The following is a 17,645-nucleotide window of genomic DNA, read 5'->3' on the forward strand; positions in this document are numbered from 1 at the left end:
GGACCCTAGCTATAGAGTAAGAGACTCTGGACCCTAGCTATAGAGTAAGAGACTCTGGACCCTAGCTATAGAATAAGAGACTCTGGACCCTAGCTATAGAGTAAGAGACTCTGGACCCTAGCTATAGAGTAAGAGACTCTGGACCCTAGCTATAGAGTAAGAGACTCTGGACCCTAGCTATAGAGTGGTATTACTGAGTCTATGTCCCATTGTCCTACAGTTGGTGAACAGACAGTCGTGCGGAGCTTTCCCATTGCTTCCATCACCAAGGAGAAGAAGATAACCATGCAGAACCAGCTACAGCAGAACATGCAAGAAGGGTTGCAGATTACATCAGCATCTTTCCAGGTACACCATAAGTGTTTCAGATTTTACAATACTTGCATAGGCCTTTTCTACTTGAATGTCCCCAATTCAAAACCTCATGTTTTCTGAGTACTTTCAACATCATATTTCCACAAACACAATACTTAACATGTATCAAGGAAGGAAGGAAGGAAGGGGAGGGGAGGGGAGGAAAGAAGGGAAGGAAGGAAAGAAGAAAGAAAGAAAAAAAAAGAAAAAGAAAGCCTGCCCTTCTAATAAAAAAAAAACCTTGTACACATCTAGTAATGTACCTATTTTCTATGGTTGTGAGTTAGAGGCTGAGCATAAGAAAGTGAGTGTCTTGGAGTGTCTTTGGCTTTGGACTCTACTTCTGGGTTCCCTTGGCCAACAAATTGTCAGTCAGAAACATAGTGGCTCTGGTTCTCTGCTGACTTATTTCTTAACTCCTACTGGAAAAAACTTTTGGTAAAGTAACTCTTGTTTCAGAAAGAAACTCTCTATGCCTTTTTCTGTGGGAAAGTAAAACTCTAAAGAGTTTAGCTAAAGCTAAGATACTGTTGTCAGAGATAACTAAGTGACCCCTGATTGAACAGTGACTTCCTAAGTCTCTGAGTTACCTAACCTGTGTAAATATCGATGCAGGGGAGAAGCCTACATGGGAGGAGTAACCTCCCTCCATTGTTCTTTCTCAGAGTTCCTGTCCATAGTAGTTTGGTTTCCCTAGCCGTTGTTCCTTGCTGACTTCTCAGACTCCCAAGAAGCTCAAGGCTTGCCTCTCTCTTCTTTGTGCAGTGGCCTCCCCTCCTGTGTAGACCAGGCTGGCCTCAGGAGCTGTGCTTCCTGTGCTCTCTCACACAGCAGCTGCTGCCTTAGAAGGAACCTTCTCACAGCCGTAACTACTAGGGATTTTCTTACTGTTCCAGCCGCTGAAGGATTCTACACTTAAATATTACCTGTCTACACTGTGAAAGGGACTCTGCTATTCTAGGCTTGTCTGTATCTCTGGTTAAGAAGGAACTCTATTAGGCTACACTCCTTCTTAGACCTACGAGTTGGGAAATAGGAAAGATACTTTTCCCATGTCACCCACTCTCAGTTCATTCCCTATCTCATTATAGAAAGGGTAGTTTTACAGAAATCCAACTTCAAAAAAATGACCTTTTTTTTTTTTTTGCTAGTTGACAATCTATTGCAAATAAATTTTTCTGAGCCTCATTTTTTTTTCATTGTAAATTTTATTATGACTTTATGGAGTCATTTCTCTTTGCCCACCTTTACATAGGTTCTAGAAATCAAACTTGGGTTACAAACACCTTTACCTGCTAAGCCATCTGACTAGTCACACTTTTTTCTTTTAAAATTTTAAAATTGTATTTCATATTATCCAAAGTCTCTACAACTTCCAAAATCCTCTAACTTCTAAAGTTATAGTATTGTTACTAATGTTTTTATTGAATATTGTTATTTTTCTGTTCACTTTCTTTGGTTGCTTATTTGTTTTTGTTGTTCTCAGCGATGTGAGTAAAAGTTGTCAAGAAACCTTAATGCTTCTAATAGGCCCATCTCTTTTATTTCTAGTTGATTAAAGTAGCATTTGATGAAGAAGTCAGCCCAGAAGTGGTAGACATCTTTAAGAAACAGCTAATGAAGTTCCGTTACCCTCAGTCCATTTTCAGCACCTTCGCTTTTGCTGCTGGACAAACTACCCCACAAATCATTTTACCCAAGCAGAAGGAAAAGAACACCTCCTTCCGGTAAGAGGAATGATGGGTCTCTTATTTTCATCCCTCCCGTAGCCCACTGAAAGGAAGTAACCTTTTAGTAATGATGGCTTTTCTCATACCGTGTGTGTGTGTGTGTGTGTGTGTGTGTGTGTGTGTGTGTGTGTGTGTGTGTGTGTGTGTGTGTGTGTATTTGTGTGTGTAGGCACGTGCACACATGCCACTCGTGTGGAGGCCAAAGGACACCTTGTAAGACTCAGTTCTCTCCTTTCACCATCTGGTCCCAGGGATTAAATTTAGGTCATTAGTATCAAGCACCTTTTTCTGCACTGAGCCATTTTGAACTCCTGATTTATATCTTATTGTCTCATTAGTTAAAACTGATTCTCAAAAGGATTTTCAAATATTTTGAGTTGTTATTTTCTCCTTTTAAAAAAATTATTCTTTTTTCTATGCTTAAACAGGTTTATAGCTAATTAGAGACAAGACATTATGCACACATACATACCTAAAACTTTTGAAAAATAAGTGTTGCCAACCATTATCGTCATATGACCTCAGGGAAAATTTGAGTTGAAAGAAAAGGGGAACTTTCAGTGCTAGACTGAAAACTTGCTAATGTGATTTATGGGACCATAGTAGAGGCAATGGTGTGGACAGCAGAATAGGCTTGGGAATGCCAAAAAATAAACCCAGGAGTTTAATATTTGACTGTTCAGCTGGGTGTGATGGTGCACTCTTTAATCTCAGCACTCAAAAGGCAGAGGCAGGCGGATTTCTGTGAGTTCAGGACAAGACTGGTTTATATAGCAAATTCCAGGACAGCCGGGCTATGTTGGAGACTCTGTCTCAGGTTGGGGTGGGAAGGATATTTGAGTGATCAATAGTTTCTGTTGGACTTTAAGTTCTTGCACTTTTTTGCCTGAAAGAGTATCCTGATGGCAGTGACATTTATAGGAAAGTAATTCTCCACAATGTGGAAAATGCTATGAAGAAGAAACTTAACAAAAATATGCACTGCAGTTGTATTACACATAAGGATGTGGTATGAGTAATAGAGATGTCAAAAATATTAGTGGTGCCCTTATATTAAATTGATTTTCTCTTTGCTTCTATGACTTCTAGAACTTTCTCAAAAACAATTGTGAAAGGTGCCAAGAAGGCAGGAAAAATGACAATTGGGAGGCAGTATTTATTAAAGAAGAGAACAGGAACAATTGTGGAAGAGAGGGTAAATCGTCCAGGGTGGAATGAAGAAGATGATATTTCTGGTATGTGAGGACTATTTTTTCATAATTCAATTTTCTTATTTCTTTCCTTATTTCTTTCTCTTTTCTTTCTTTCTTGAGACAGGGTCTCACTGTGTAACCCTAACTGGCCTTAAACTCAGAAATGCATTTTCCTCCACCTCCCAAGTGCTTAAATTAAAGTGTGTGAAACCATACCTAACATGAATAACAAAAGACTAAGTTGTACTTGTGTGTAAACTCAACAGTTTCTCAGAACTGGTAAGATAAATTTTTACTAATATTCTCTTGTTTGGATAGGACCTTGGTTGACTTTTTTTTAAAAGGCAGGGTCTCAAGTATTGCCTTAAACTCATCACGTATCTGAGGATGCGTCTCTCATCCTCTTCTCTTTACCTCCTAAGTGCTTAGATCACAGAGGTATGTGCTACCACTCCTGTCCCTGTAGGGCTGCATGCAGCCACTGTAGCAACTGAGTTACCCCCAGGCTGATTGTGTTACCTTGCCCTGCTCCTTGACTAAGTCCACCTTTGTCTGGGTCTTACTAAATGGAGAAAGAAGGAAAACCTCTGTGTAAAATAAGAATGAGGGTATAAGGCAGATCTCTGTGATGTTGAGGCCAGCCTACTCCACAGAGCTAGTTCCAGGACAGCCAGGGTTACACAGAGAAACCCTGTCTCAAAAACAGAGGGAAAAAAAAGGATGCTGAATGTTCCACATTGACGATTAAGGAAACCTAGGATGAAGAAATTCTTAGGTAACAAGGAAAAGAACTAAAACATTATTTTATAAAAATATATAGTTAGCCAAGATATTTCTCAGCTTGGGAAAATAGAAGACAACAAGATATCATGTTGGATAATTTTTTTCTTTCCAACTTTTAACTAAATATTGTGTATGCTGTGGATATAATAATACATTTAAAATGATCTAATGGTAAGGGAAATAATATACTTTTTCTATCTGAAGATCTTAGATTCCCTCACGAGTAATTATACAAATGGTACCTGTAAGAATGTTTTAAAAGAAACCTCATTTTTAGTGAGAATTTTGTGTAAAAAATATTCATCCAGTTTGCTAGGATTTAAAAACCTGTAAGATTTTATGTGTGTGTGTATATGTGTGTTTGTGTGCGTGCGTGTGTGTGTGTGTGCGTGTGTGTGTGTATATGTGAGTGTGTGTGTGTATATGCGTGTGTGTTTGTGTGTGTGTGTATATGTGAGTGTGTGTGTGTGTGCGTGTGTGTGTGTATATGTGAGTGTGTGTGTGTATATGCGTGTGTGTTTGTGTGTGTGTGTATATGTGAGTGTGTGTGTGTATATGTGTGTGTGTTATATGTTTGTGTGTGGGGGTGTGTGTGTGTGTGCATGCATGCATGCATACGTATAAGAAGGAATGTGTATAGGCTTACTCCTGTGGGCAATAAGAAGATCTGTTATTCCACTGCTAAAATTAGCATTTATTGGAATTCTCACCCACTCAAAATCATATATAAAACATTGCTACCAATCATTATTGACTGTTCTAGTTCAAATTATTTCATGGAACAAACAAACCAAAACAGCAGTCCATAACTGTGCAGGATAGTTTATGCTTATAGTCTCAGCTACTGAAGAACTAAAGCAATAGGATCACATCAGCTCATAAATTCAAGGCCAGCTTGGAAACCATAGGAAGGCTCTTCCTCTAAAAATCAAGCCATAATAATTTTTTTACTGGATATTTTATGTATTTACATTTCATATGTAATCCACTTTCCTCCCTCTCGAATCCTCCCTCCCTCTGCTTCTGTGAGGATGCTCCCACTCCCACCACCTACCCCACCTCAACACCCAGGCTTTCCCCTACATTGGGGAAACGAGCTTTCACAGGACCAAGGGCTTTTCCTCCTATTGATGCCTGACAATGCCATCCTCTGCTACAAATACATGTGTGGTAACACATCCTCTGCCATGGGTCCCTCCATGTATACTCTTTGGTTGGTGGTTTTGTCCCTGCAGGCTCTAGTGGAGTCTGGTTGGTTGATATTGTTGTTCTTCCTATGGGGTTGCAAACCCTTCAGCTCCTTCAGTCCTTTCTCTAACTCCTCCATTGGGGTCCCTATGCTCAGTCGGATGTTTAGCTGCAAGCATCCTCATCTGTATTGGTAAGGCTCCAGCAGAGCCTCTCAGGACACACCCATATCTGGCTCCTGCCAGCAAACACTTTTTGGAATCAGCAATAATGACTGGGTTTGGTGGCTGCATATGGGATGGATCCACAGGTGGGGCAGTCTCTGGATGACCTTTCCTTCAGTCTCTGCTCCACTCTTTCTCCCTGTATTTCACCCCATGAGTATTTTGTTCCCCCTTCTACAAAGGACTGAGGCATCCACATTTTGGTCTTCCTTCTTCTTGAGCTTCATATGGTCTGTTAATTGTTTCTTGGTTATTCCAAGCTTTTGGGCTAATATCCACTTATCAGTGAGTGCATACAATGTATGTTCTTTTCTGATTGGGTTACCTCACTCAGGATAATATTTTCTTGTTCCATCCGTTTGCCTGAAAATTTCATGTAGTCATTGTTTTTAATAGCTGAGTAGTACTTCATTGTGTAGATGTACCACATTTTCTGTATCCATTCCTCTGTTGAAGGGCATCTATCTGGGTTCTTTCCAGCTTCTGACTATTATAAATAATGCTGCTATGACCATAGTAGAGAATGTTATATGTTTAAGCATCTTTTGGGTATATGCCCAGGAGAGGTATAGCTGAGTTCTCAGGTAGTTCAATGACCAATTTTCTGAGGAACTGCCAGACTGATTTCCAGAGTGGTTGCACCAGCTTGCAATCCCACCAATGATGGAGGAGTGTTCCTCTTTTTCCACATCATCACCAGCATTTGTTGTCACCTGAGTTTTCAATCTTAGCCATTCTGACTGGTGTGAGGCGGAATCTCAGGGTTGTTTTGATTTGCATTTCCCTGCTGACTAAGGATGTTCAACATTTCTTTAAGTGCTTCTTGGGCCATTTGATATTCCTCAGTTGAAAATTCTTTGTTTAGCTCTGTACCCCCATTTTTTTTTTTTTTTTTTTTTTTTTTTTTTTTTTTTTTTTTTTTTTTTTTTTTTTTTTTTTTTTTTTTTTTTTTTTTTTTTTTTTTTTTTTTTTTTTTTTTTTTTTTTTTAGGGGCTGGGGACCCGAACCCAGGACCTTGCGCTCCTAGGCAAGCGCTCTACCACTGAGCCAAATCCCCAAACCCCTGTACCCCATTTTTTTAATTGGATTATTTGGTTCTCTGGAGTCTAACTTCTTGAGTTTTTTGTATATATTAGATATTAGCCCTCTATCAGATGCAGGATTGGTAAAGATCTTTTCCCAATCTGTTGATTGCTGTTCTGTCCTATTGACAGTATCCTTTGCCTTACAGAAGCTTTGTAGTTTTGTGAGATCCCATTTGTCGATTCTTGATCTTAGAGCATAAGCCATTGATGTTTTGTTCAGGAAATTTTCCCCAGTGCCCATGTGTTCGAGGATCTTCCCCCACTTTCTCTTCTATTAGTTTCAGTGTATTTGGTTTTATGTGAAGGTTTTGATTCACTCGGACTCAAGCTTTGTATAAGAAGATAAGAATGGATCAATTTGCATTCTTCTACATGCTGACCTCCAGTTGAACCAGCACCATTTATTGAAAATGCTGTCTTTTTTCCCATTGGATGTTTTTAGCTACCTTGTCAAAGAACAAGTGACCATAGGTGTGTGGGTTCATTTCTGAGTCTTCAATTCTAGTCACAATACTATGCAGTTTTTATCATGATTGCTCTGTAATACAGCTTGAGGTCAGGGATGGTGATTCCCTCAGAAATTCTTTTATTGTTGAGAATAGTTTTCGCAATCCTTGGTTTTGTCTTATTCCAAATGAATTTGCACATTGTTTTTTCTAATTTTATGAAAAATTGAGTTGGAATTTTGATAGGGATTGCATTGAATCTGTAGATTGCTTTTGACAAGATGACCATTTTTACTATATTAATCCTGCCAGTCCATGAGCATGGGAGGTCTTTCCATCTTCTGAGACTTCAATTTCATTCTTCAGAGACATGAAGTTCTTGTCATACAGATCTTTCACTTGCTTGGTTAGAGTCACACCAAGGTATTTTATATTATTTGTGACTATTGTGAAGGGTGTTGTTACCCTAATTTCTTTCTCAGCTTGTTTATCCTTTGAGTTGAGTAAGGCTACTGATTTGTTTGAGTTAATTTTATATTCAACCACTTTGCTGAAGTTGTTTATCAGGCTTAGTAGTTCTCTGGTGGGATTTTTCAAGTCACTTAAGTATACTATCTGCAAATTTGATTTCTTCCTTTTTTTTTTTTTTTTTTTTTTTTTCCGAGCTGGGGACCAACCCAGGCCTTTATGCTTCTGAAAAAGGCGCTCTACCACTGAGCTAAATCCCAACCCCTGATTTCTTCCTTTTCAACTTGTATCCCTTTGACCTCTTTTTGTTGTCTAATTGCTCTGGCTAGAGTGGGTGTGGCAGTCTCCCACTATTATTGTGTGAGGTGCAATGTGTTCTTTGAGTTTTAGTAAAGTTTCTTCTATGAATGTGGGTGCCCTTGCACTTGAAGCATAGATTTCAGAATTGAGAGTTCATCTTGGTAGATTTTTCTTTTGACAGGTTTGAATTGTCCTTCCTTATCTTTTTTGATAACTTTTGGTTGAAAGTTGATTTTATTCGATATTAGAATGACTACTCCATCTTTTTTCTTGCAATTATTTGCTTGGAATTTTTTTTGCAGTCTTTTACTCTGAGGTAGTGTCTGTCTTTGTCACTAAAGTGCATTTCCTATATGCAGTAAAATGCTGGGTCCTGTTTAAATATCCAATCAGTTAGTTTATGTTTATTTATAGGGGAAATTGAGTCCATTGATGATAAGAGATATTAAGGGATAGTCATTATTGTTTCCTGTTATTTTTTTTTTTTTGTTAGAGGTGGAATTATGTTTGTGTGGGTATCTTCTTTTTGGGTTTGTTGCAAGATTACTTTCTTGCTTTTCCTAGGGTATAGTTTCCCTCCTTGTGTTGGAGTTTTCCATCTGTTAACCTCTGTAAGGCTGGATTTGTGTGAAGATATTTTGTAAATTTGGTTTTGTCATGGAATATCTCGGTTTCTCCATCTGTGTTAATTGAGAGCTTTGCTGGCTATAGTAACTTGGGGTGGCATTTGTGTTCTCTTAGGGTCTGTATGACATCTGCCCAGGATCTTCTGGCTTTCATAGTCTCTGGTTAGAAGTCTGGTGTAATTCTGATAGGTCTGCCTTTATATGTTACTTGACCTTTTTTTTTTTTTTTTTTTCCGGAGCTGGGGACCTAACCCAGGGCCTTGCGCTTGCTAGGCAAGCGCTACCACTGAGCTAAATCCCAACCCCTGACCTTTTCCCCTTACAGCTTTTAATACTCTTTGTTTGTTTTGTGCATTTGGTGTTTTAACTATTATGAGACAGGAGGAATTTCTTTTCTGGTCCAATCTACTTGGAGTTCTGTAGGCTTCTTGTATGTTCATGGGTATCTCTTTAGGTTAGGGAAGTTTTCTTCTATAATTTCATTGAATATATTTAGTGGCCCTTTAAGTTGCAAATCTTTGCTCTCTTCTATGCCTATTATCCATAGGTTTGGTCTTCTCATTGTGTCCTGGACTTCCTGGATGTTTTGTGTTAGGAGCATTTTGTGTTTGCATTTTCTTTGACTGTTGTGTCGATGTTTTCTATGGCATCTTCTGCCCTTGAGATTCTCTCTTCAACCTCTTGTATTCTGTTGGTGATGCTTGCATATGTGATTCCTGATCTCTTCCCTAGGTTTTCTATCTCCAGGGTTGTCTCTCTTTGTGATTTCTTTATTGTTTCAATTTTCATTTTTAGATCTTGGATGGTTTTGTTCAATTCCTTCACCTGTTTGGTTGTGTTTCCCTGTAACTCTTTAAGGGATTTTTGTATTTCCTCTTTAAGGGCTTCTACTTGTTTACCTGTGTTCTCCTGTATTTCTTTAAGGGGGTTGTTTATGTCCTTCTTAAAGTCCTCTATCATCATCATGAGATGTGATTTTAAATCCAAACCTTGCTTTTCTGGTGTGTTGGAGTATCCAGTTCTTGCTATGGTGGGAGAACTAGGTTCTGATGATGTCAAGTAGTCTTGGTTTCTGTTGCTTAGGTCTTTGTGCTTGCCCCTTGCTATCTGATTATCTCTGATGTTAGCTGGTCTTGCTGTCTCTGACTGGAGCTTGTTCCTCCTTTGAGCCTGTGAGCCTGTGATCTTAGGAGTCAGAGCGCTCCTAGGAGACCAGCTACCTCCAGGCAGGTTTTGGGTCTGGAGGGCTATGAGATAGCCTTAGCTCTGGGTGCAGATGTAGACTAAAAGCCAAACCATAATAATTACTCCACCAAAAGACTGAGTTACATAACGTTCTTTGCTCCTCTAGAACTCAAAGGCCAACATGAAACTGACACCTGAATGTGCTGCACTGTGAATTCTAAAGATGGAACACCAAGTCTCATGGTTTTAGAAATACTTGTTATGGTTTTTTATCATCTTGATTTATTTTGTCTTGTTTTTGAGACATCGGTTCACTATGCCCAGGCTAGCTTCATACACAGGATCTTCCTGCCTCCACTTCCAAAGTAGTAGGATTACAGGCGTGTGCCACCATAATGAGCTCATTTGCCTTGTTTGCAGTTTTTTTGTTTGTGGGTTTTGTTGTTGTTGTTTGGTTTTTTGGGGTTTTTTTGTTGGTTGGTTTTGGAGATAACCATATATTTTTCTTTTTCTAGTCTTTAATCTTTTTACAGTCCAGTCGTTATCCCTCTCCCAGTCCACCGTCTTGTCTGTTCTCCCATCCCATACCTCCTCCCCGTCTCCAAGAGGATGTTCCCACTCCCACCCCACCACACCTCCCCACTCCCTGGGGCCTCAGGTCTCTCAAGGGTTAGGTGCATCTTCTCTCACTGGGACCAGACCAGACAGCCCTCTGCTGTGTGTGTGTCAGGGGCCTCATATCAGCTGGGGTATGCTGCCTGGTTGGTGGCTCAATGTCTGAGAGATCGCAGGGGTCCAGGTCAGTTGAGACTGCTGGTCTTCTATGGGATTGCTCTCCTCTTTCAGCTTTTCCCTAATTCAACCATAAGGGTCGCTGACTTCTATCCATGGTTGGGTGGAAATATCTGTATCTGACTCTTTCAGCTGCTTGTTGGGCCTCTCAGAGGGCAACCATTCCTATCTGTAATTACCTCATAGCATCAGGAATAGGGACCTCCCCTTAAGCTGGATCCAAATTTGGGCTTGTCACCAGATCTCCTTTCCCTCAGGCTCCTCTCCATTTTTGTCCCCACCTTTCTTTTAGACAGGAACAATTCTGGGTCAGTGTTTTTGATGGTGGGATGTCAACCCCTTCTCTCTACTTGATGCCTTGTTTATCTACTGGAGGAGGGCTCTACAAGTTCCCACTCCCCACTATTGGGCATTTCATCTAAGGTTCCTCCCTCTGAGTCCTGAGTATCTCTCAGCTCCCAGGGCTCTGGTGTATTCTATAGGGTCCCCCTAACTCCTACTTCCACAGGTTGCCTGTTTTCATTCTTTCTGCTGGCCCTTAGGGCTTCAGTCCTGTTTCCTGCCCCTCCTTCTCCCCCTCTCCCCCCAGCAGAAAGTAATCATGGGGGTCAAAGGGAAGGAAGGATATGGATGGGAGAGGCAACAGGGAGGGGTAAGGGGGGGATATGATTAGATATTGAAAGCCATACCTTTTTGTTTTTGAGATAGATTCTCCCTATGTACCCCTGGCTGTCCTGGAACTCACTGTGTAGACCAGGCTAGCCTCAAACTCAGAGAGAACTGTCTGCCTCAAATGTTTAAAGACATGTGACACCATTACCTAATCCAAGAGAGACATATTTTTTCTTGCCTGTTAGTAATCTTAATACATTTCTAAGACCTTTGAAAGTTTGATTTAATCTTTCTCACATTAAAAATAAATAGAAAATTAGGACATTTTTAACATATATTTTTGATGTGTTTACATACAGTATCCATGAGGAATGTTCTTTTAAAAAATCCTCTCTAAAGAGCTTAGTTATTGAATAAATTCTTTCACATTTAAATTGTAGAGGACTCTGAACCTATGGTTACAATGTGGTGACAGAGTTTTCCATAGACATTACATCCTCTGCTGAAAGGGTTCCAGGAACCAAGTTTTAACTTTTCATACCTTCCCTGCTACTATGCTTCTAGTTAACCTAGAAGTTTCAATATGAATATATTATTTTAAAAGTAGTACAAAATCTTGGATGATTAGTTTATATAGTGATCTTACTAAAGATAATTTTACTAACAGATTATGTTCTGTGTTATACAAATTACTGTACTTTAGTATCTGTCCTGTACTCTGTCCTATATCCAGATTGTTATACTTTAGTATCAATGACAGGCTTGACTGAAACAGAAAAATGTGGCTAATGAATTTAAAATGACATTATCTTTAGTTTGTTCTGTTTCTTTTAGAAATGGGGTCCTAGGATGCATTCCAGGCTGTCCTAGAACTCACTCTGTAGATCAGACTGGCCTGGAACTTCTCAGTATTCCTGCCTTTACCTGCCAAATGCTGGGGTTTTAGGAATGTACCTACAATGTCTAACTTTGTTCTTAGAAGTTATTTAAATGATATTACTTCCCTGTTTGTTTGTTTGTTTGTTTGTTTGTTTTTTGTTGTTTTTTTTTTTTTAGTTGAGTCCTGATAACCCTAACATAAAGTCATTCAAAAGGAAGTTTTGAGCCAGGTATAGAGTTGTATGCCTTGAGAATATCAGCATTAGGGAGGTAGAGGCAGGTATATCTCTATGAATTCCAAGATATGATCTACGTATCAAGTTCCAGGGCAACCCAAGCTATATAGTGAGACCGTGTCCCCAAAAAGAAGTTGTCATCATCGTCATCGTCGTCCTGAGGTTTTTTTTATTTTGAGCTGATCATTTTGACAAAACCTATTTCTATCTGTCAGTTTCAGATGATTGTGAACTCCCCACAAGTACAACTCTGAAGGCCTCAGAGAAATCTACAATGGAACAGTTGGTGGAAAAGGCATGTTTCAGAGATTATCAGCGGTTAGGTTTGGGAACCATAAGTGGCAGCTCCTCCCGTTCAAAACCAGAGTATTTCCGAGTCACTGCCTCCAACAGGCTATATTCGCTGTGCCGGAGGTAAGTGTCAGGGGGCTTCAGAAAGAGACCTTTCTTTATTTCCTGTTGGAACCTTTAAAGTATTCCAGAAACATGATTCTGGAGATGTGTAAATGTCAACTTAAGAGATAGGTTTGTGCAATAGGAGATGGCACTCCCTTGTCATTCTCAGAACAAGTAGACCTCTGCTACACCAAGGGACACTGCCTGCCCTCTCTCTGCATCTCCTTATTTACCTTTCATTGTGTAGTTTGTCCCAGACAGATGGAAGATAAACTTTTTAAAACAATAAGCACTGTCCAGAGAGAGAGATCAATTAAAATAGTCTTGAAGTAGCACAAGCAAACTACTGAGAAAAAGAAGAAATAGTGCAGAGCATAGCATGTGGACATTTGATTTTAGAGAAAAGCAGTGGATGGAAGTTTTGTTTTGTTTTTTAATAAACAGTCCTGAAGGTACATATATATGAGGAAAATTAATCTTGACCCCTAGTTTATACATCAAAACTGCAATTCCCATTGATTTATAGACTTACATAGAAAATGTTTTTAAAATAAAACTTCTCTAAAAATTAGAGAATGGCTAGGTGGTAGTGACATACACTTTTAATATCAGGAGGCATGGGCAGGCAGATCTCTTGAGTTTGAGGCCAGCCTGGTCTATAGAATAAGTACTAGAAGAGCCAGGCCACCCAGAGAAATCCTGTCTTGAAAATACCAATTTTTTTTTCAAGATCTTGAGATAGAGGATTTCTTGAGACAGAAATCCCACAGTGTAAACAATAAATTATAGCTCCTCCACATTAGGGCTAGCAGTAAGAGAGCAGAAAAGAACCAGAGGCACTGTTCACACCTACAATGACAGCACTCTAGATGCTGAAACAAGACAATCTCTCAAATTCAGGGACTACATGGGCTACAGTGAAAATATATCTCAAAAAAAAAAAAAGGAAAAAAGGAGGGATAAGGTGAAGTTAAAATGATAGCAAGAGATTTTAATAATCATAAGAAAATGACTAGACAGGAAAAAATTAAACACAAAAATCATCCATAATTTCTACATCCTTTTTGGTCCCAAGTAACTGCAGGGTGTTTCTCCACACCCCTGCGCACTTTACTCCTGAATAGAGACAGGCACATAGCCCTTAGATTTTCATTCACGAGCTGCAAGCACTGATAGCTGGGCAGACTGAGCTGTTCTAACCCAACGAGGCTTCTGCTACCCAGTTAAATGCCCTGTTACTCATCATCTGCTCTTGCCCTGGTTCTTTCCGTTCTGTGTGTGTCTTCATGGCCGCTTTTTCATTGACCTTTCATGGTGGGGTCTCCTTGTTGGGGTCTGGAAGTCATCTCACAAGCCACTCAAACACCAATCTCAATCTAATAGGAATGCTTTATTGAATGCCAAAGACTGATGGCCACAGGACAGATTTAGGAGCTGACTGTGACATTAAGTTAAAATCCTACAGGGCATTTTAGGCCTGAGATTATAAACAACTGTGCCACATTATTCCACCAATCAGGATTTAGGGATGAGGGATTTCCTTAGGAACATGTCTTTGTTCAGCTGTGGCAGGGGACTTGTCTAACTTTCATGTCTTGACTTGCCAACCAGAATGTCAGTTACACATACACATGGCTCTTTCTGCCAAGTGGGATGTCAATTCCCAGGGAGTTCTTGGGAACTTAGACTTTGCTCCACCCCTACTCAAATGGAAATCTTTACTGTAAATAGATGTAGGTGTCTCTCTTTTGTTGGGACCCATCCAGGAGCAGCTTAAAAAGCCGAATTCCATAAAAGCTCATACACAGGTGCAGAAAGTGCTTCTGGGTGGTTAGTTCGGGTTCAAGCTTATTGTGGCTAACTGTAACAAAGCAGTTCTACTGACTTCTGTAGTGACTGGTTTCTAAGGGCACAGAACATAGCAGAATATGCAATCAATTTGGCCATGAAAAACTTTCCTAGTAACAGCAGAAACAACATATGAGAGAGTCCTTATAATATTAGTAACAGCACAAAATGGCAGGCTAGCCAGGTAACAGTTTCCTAGGCCATAACATTTTACCTAGGCTTTACCATTCCATCTAGGCCTTAACACTCCTGGTCTCTCCATGTGGTTTCTCCACCCTTCTTCTCCTTGTGTTCTTCTCTACATCTAGGCTCCCTTGGGACCCCTGACTGGGATCAGAAGTCTCACCCTATCATTTCTGCCCAGCTGTAGGCTGATCAGCTCTTTATTACCAAGCAGAGATTATGAAAAATAATATTTACATGACATAAAGACCAGAGATGCTTGACCATGCCAGTGTCTGGGCTACAACCAGTTGTCTGAATACACAGTACACAAAACCATCCCCCAGCAATTCAGTAAATGAGCAAATTTTTGGACAGACTGATCCCAAAAGAAGAACTATAAGTGTCTAGTAAATATATGAAAAAATGTTAATCCTTAGTCCTTAGAAAAGTGTAAATCAGTGCACTAAGATCCCACTTCTGCCCCTAGTAACAATGATATATTTTGGCAAGACAATAAGTAGCAAGAAGTGGTGGGGATTATGGGATGGAACCTTTTATTCTGCTGTTGAGAATGTAAGCCGATGTGATCACTATGGAAATCAGAATGGGGGTTCCTCAAAATACTAAAGTAGAATTTCCATATGATCTAGCTGTACATGAGAGTAAACCTGAGGGAATCTAAGTCAGCCTACCACACACATACTCACATGTCTATGATTATTGCAGCGCTGTTTACAATACCAAAATGTGGAGCCAGCCTAGATGCCCATTACACATGAATAAAGAGAATGTGCTATCTTCACAGTGGAATTTTATTCAGCTACAAAAATGAAAATAATATCACTTGTAGGAAAGTAGATGGAACTGGTGAACATTATATTAGGCAAAATAGGTTAGAGTTGTAAATACAAATACCACATTTTCACTGATATGTAGAATCTACATTTAAGTAAATGCTACATGAGATCAAATGTACTCTGTGAGGAGAGAGGAGTCTAAAAGATGGAGGTAGGTGGGGAAAGGAGAAGGTAATGGGAGCACCTGAAAGCAGGAGCTGTTTGGTGAGAGGGAGATGAGCAAGAATAGGGAGGAGGAGGAGCTGGGTGGTAGGTGTGCAGCCTTAGTGTACTTAATACCAGTTATCTGTGAGCTTAAAATATATAATATGGTAAACTTCATGTCAAACATTTTACCATGATAGTAAAAAAATCATCAAAAAGCATGCTGGATTAGTAGTCAAAGAGTTAAATTGTGAAACCTCTTGAGTGTGAGTCTTCAAATAAAACAAATTGTTGTCTTTTACTTACAAAGTAGGTGCTCTCACTCTCCCAGCATCCCATCCTGAACTCTGAGAGCCAGTCTTCAAAGATAAATACATAAATATTAAGACATGTTATATGAAATTCTCTGAGAATTAATTGTAAGGGTTTTTAAATTAAAAATTCTTATAACATAAACTTGGCTGTACATATATTTAATCCCAATCTTTGGGAGGCAGAGGCAAGTGGGTCTCTGTGAGTTCAAAGACAACCTGGTCTCCATCAAATTCCAGGCCAGCCAGGGTTACTTAGTAAGCCCTTGACTGTAAATAGATAAATAAACATCATTATATGGTGTTAATGAAATGGTTAAACTTGTTTTGACATTTACACATGTTGTTGTCATACCAAACCATTTGGTTTTGATTTTTAATCTTTTTACTTCTCAGGTAGTATTGGGCAGCTTTGTTCTCTGTTGTCGTTGCTGTGAGGTGTTGACAGTTTGACATGTTCTTATAACACAGACTGATCCTAGCAATCCTAGTAGAGGCAGGTGGGTCTCTGTAAGTTTAAGGCCTGCTTCATTTGTATGGCGAGTTCCAGGCCAAACAGGGAACATGATAAGACACTACCTCAAAAAAGAAAGAATTTAAATGAACTTCCAAAATTTATGATATATCTCAACCTGCATGTTTAAAAATCACAGTGATGTTATGCCATTTACTCTTTTACATTATCTCTCTCCCCATGTTTCTTACTCTTCTCCTCCCCAATCACTCTTATTCCCTCTGCCATTCCTGAAGCTATCCTGGCCTTTTAGTCATACCTCAAGCTGTACAAGACAGTAGTTTACCAAGAGTAGCCCGCTGCTATCGACACAATCGCCTGCCCGTCGTATGTTGGAAGAACTCAAGAAGTGGTACTCTGCTCCTCCGATCTGGAGGATTCCATGGGAAGGGAGTTGTTGGTCTGTTCAAATCACAGAACTCCCCTCAGGCCGGTAAGCTCTTCTATGCTGCACAGCTCACACAGGGGAATTCCCAAACCTCAGCCAGGCACAGTGGTCCAGACCTGTGGACTCAGTTCCTTGGGAAGCTGAGGCAGGACCACTTGATCCCAGGAGTCTGAATACCATAGTGAGACCAGAGAGACAGAGTCTTCCCAGAATTAAAGAGAATAAAACCTGGGCTCCAGCCGCCCCTCCCCATACTTTCTCACTGTCCACTTGCAGAGTACACAAGGCTGGACTTAAGTGAAGACAACTGCTGGCATGTGGGACACCACATTGCTCTGCTGTCTTACCTACCACAGCTCATCTTCTCTTTGGATTTTGATACTAGTTTAATAAAGTCTTTATGTCTAGGCTGCTTTCACTCTGGCACACCAGAATATCCATTGTTGGGAACTAGATTGTACCAAGCTTCGCTCCTTTTTCTGACAAGTAATCCAGATATATTTAACAGCTGCAGAGGTTGAAAGGGATTTTGTCTTGTGTGGCATGAGGCACAAGCAGCAACAGTAAACTTGACCAGAATGCAGCTTTCAAGAGGTTTCACACAAAAAACTTTTTGGAAACTAGGGAAATAGGAAGTGATATTGTCCCTTGTCCTGGAGGTAATTTTGAGTACCATAACCAAAGTAGTAATGTCTTGAGCTATAGTTTGGTGACTGTTTTCATAGTTTCCGGTTAAACTTTGGCCCAACATAGTATTAGATATGATTTTAGGAGTAGCATTCTTTCTTCTTTAGAATCAAAGTCTTTGGTCAAGAAGGTAGAAGAGCCATGTGGTTTTTGAGATCTCTATTTTCGTCCACTTCCCTCCTGATAGTTGACCACTGTGCTCCCTTAAATTTGCTTGACTGAGGGCATCATGCA

At 39.9% G+C, this 17,645-nt stretch overlaps 1 protein-coding gene across 1 annotated transcript in view; it reads left to right on the forward strand.

The window, feature by feature from the left end:
* Positions 1-17,645, forward strand: part of Sbf2 (SET binding factor 2) — a 311,159-nt gene that overhangs the window by 251,757 nt on the left and 41,757 nt on the right. The window contains 5 exon segments of the mRNA XM_032892912.1: positions 221-348; positions 1,906-2,081; positions 3,174-3,319; positions 12,317-12,515; positions 16,573-16,769. Coding sequence (XP_032748803.1) covers positions 221-348; positions 1,906-2,081; positions 3,174-3,319; positions 12,317-12,515; positions 16,573-16,769 — 846 coding nt within the window.

This window comes from Rattus rattus, chromosome 2 (genome assembly GCF_011064425.1).
Source record: "Rattus rattus isolate New Zealand chromosome 2, Rrattus_CSIRO_v1, whole genome shotgun sequence".
Classification (NCBI taxonomy): Eukaryota; Metazoa; Chordata; class Mammalia; order Rodentia; family Muridae; genus Rattus; species Rattus rattus.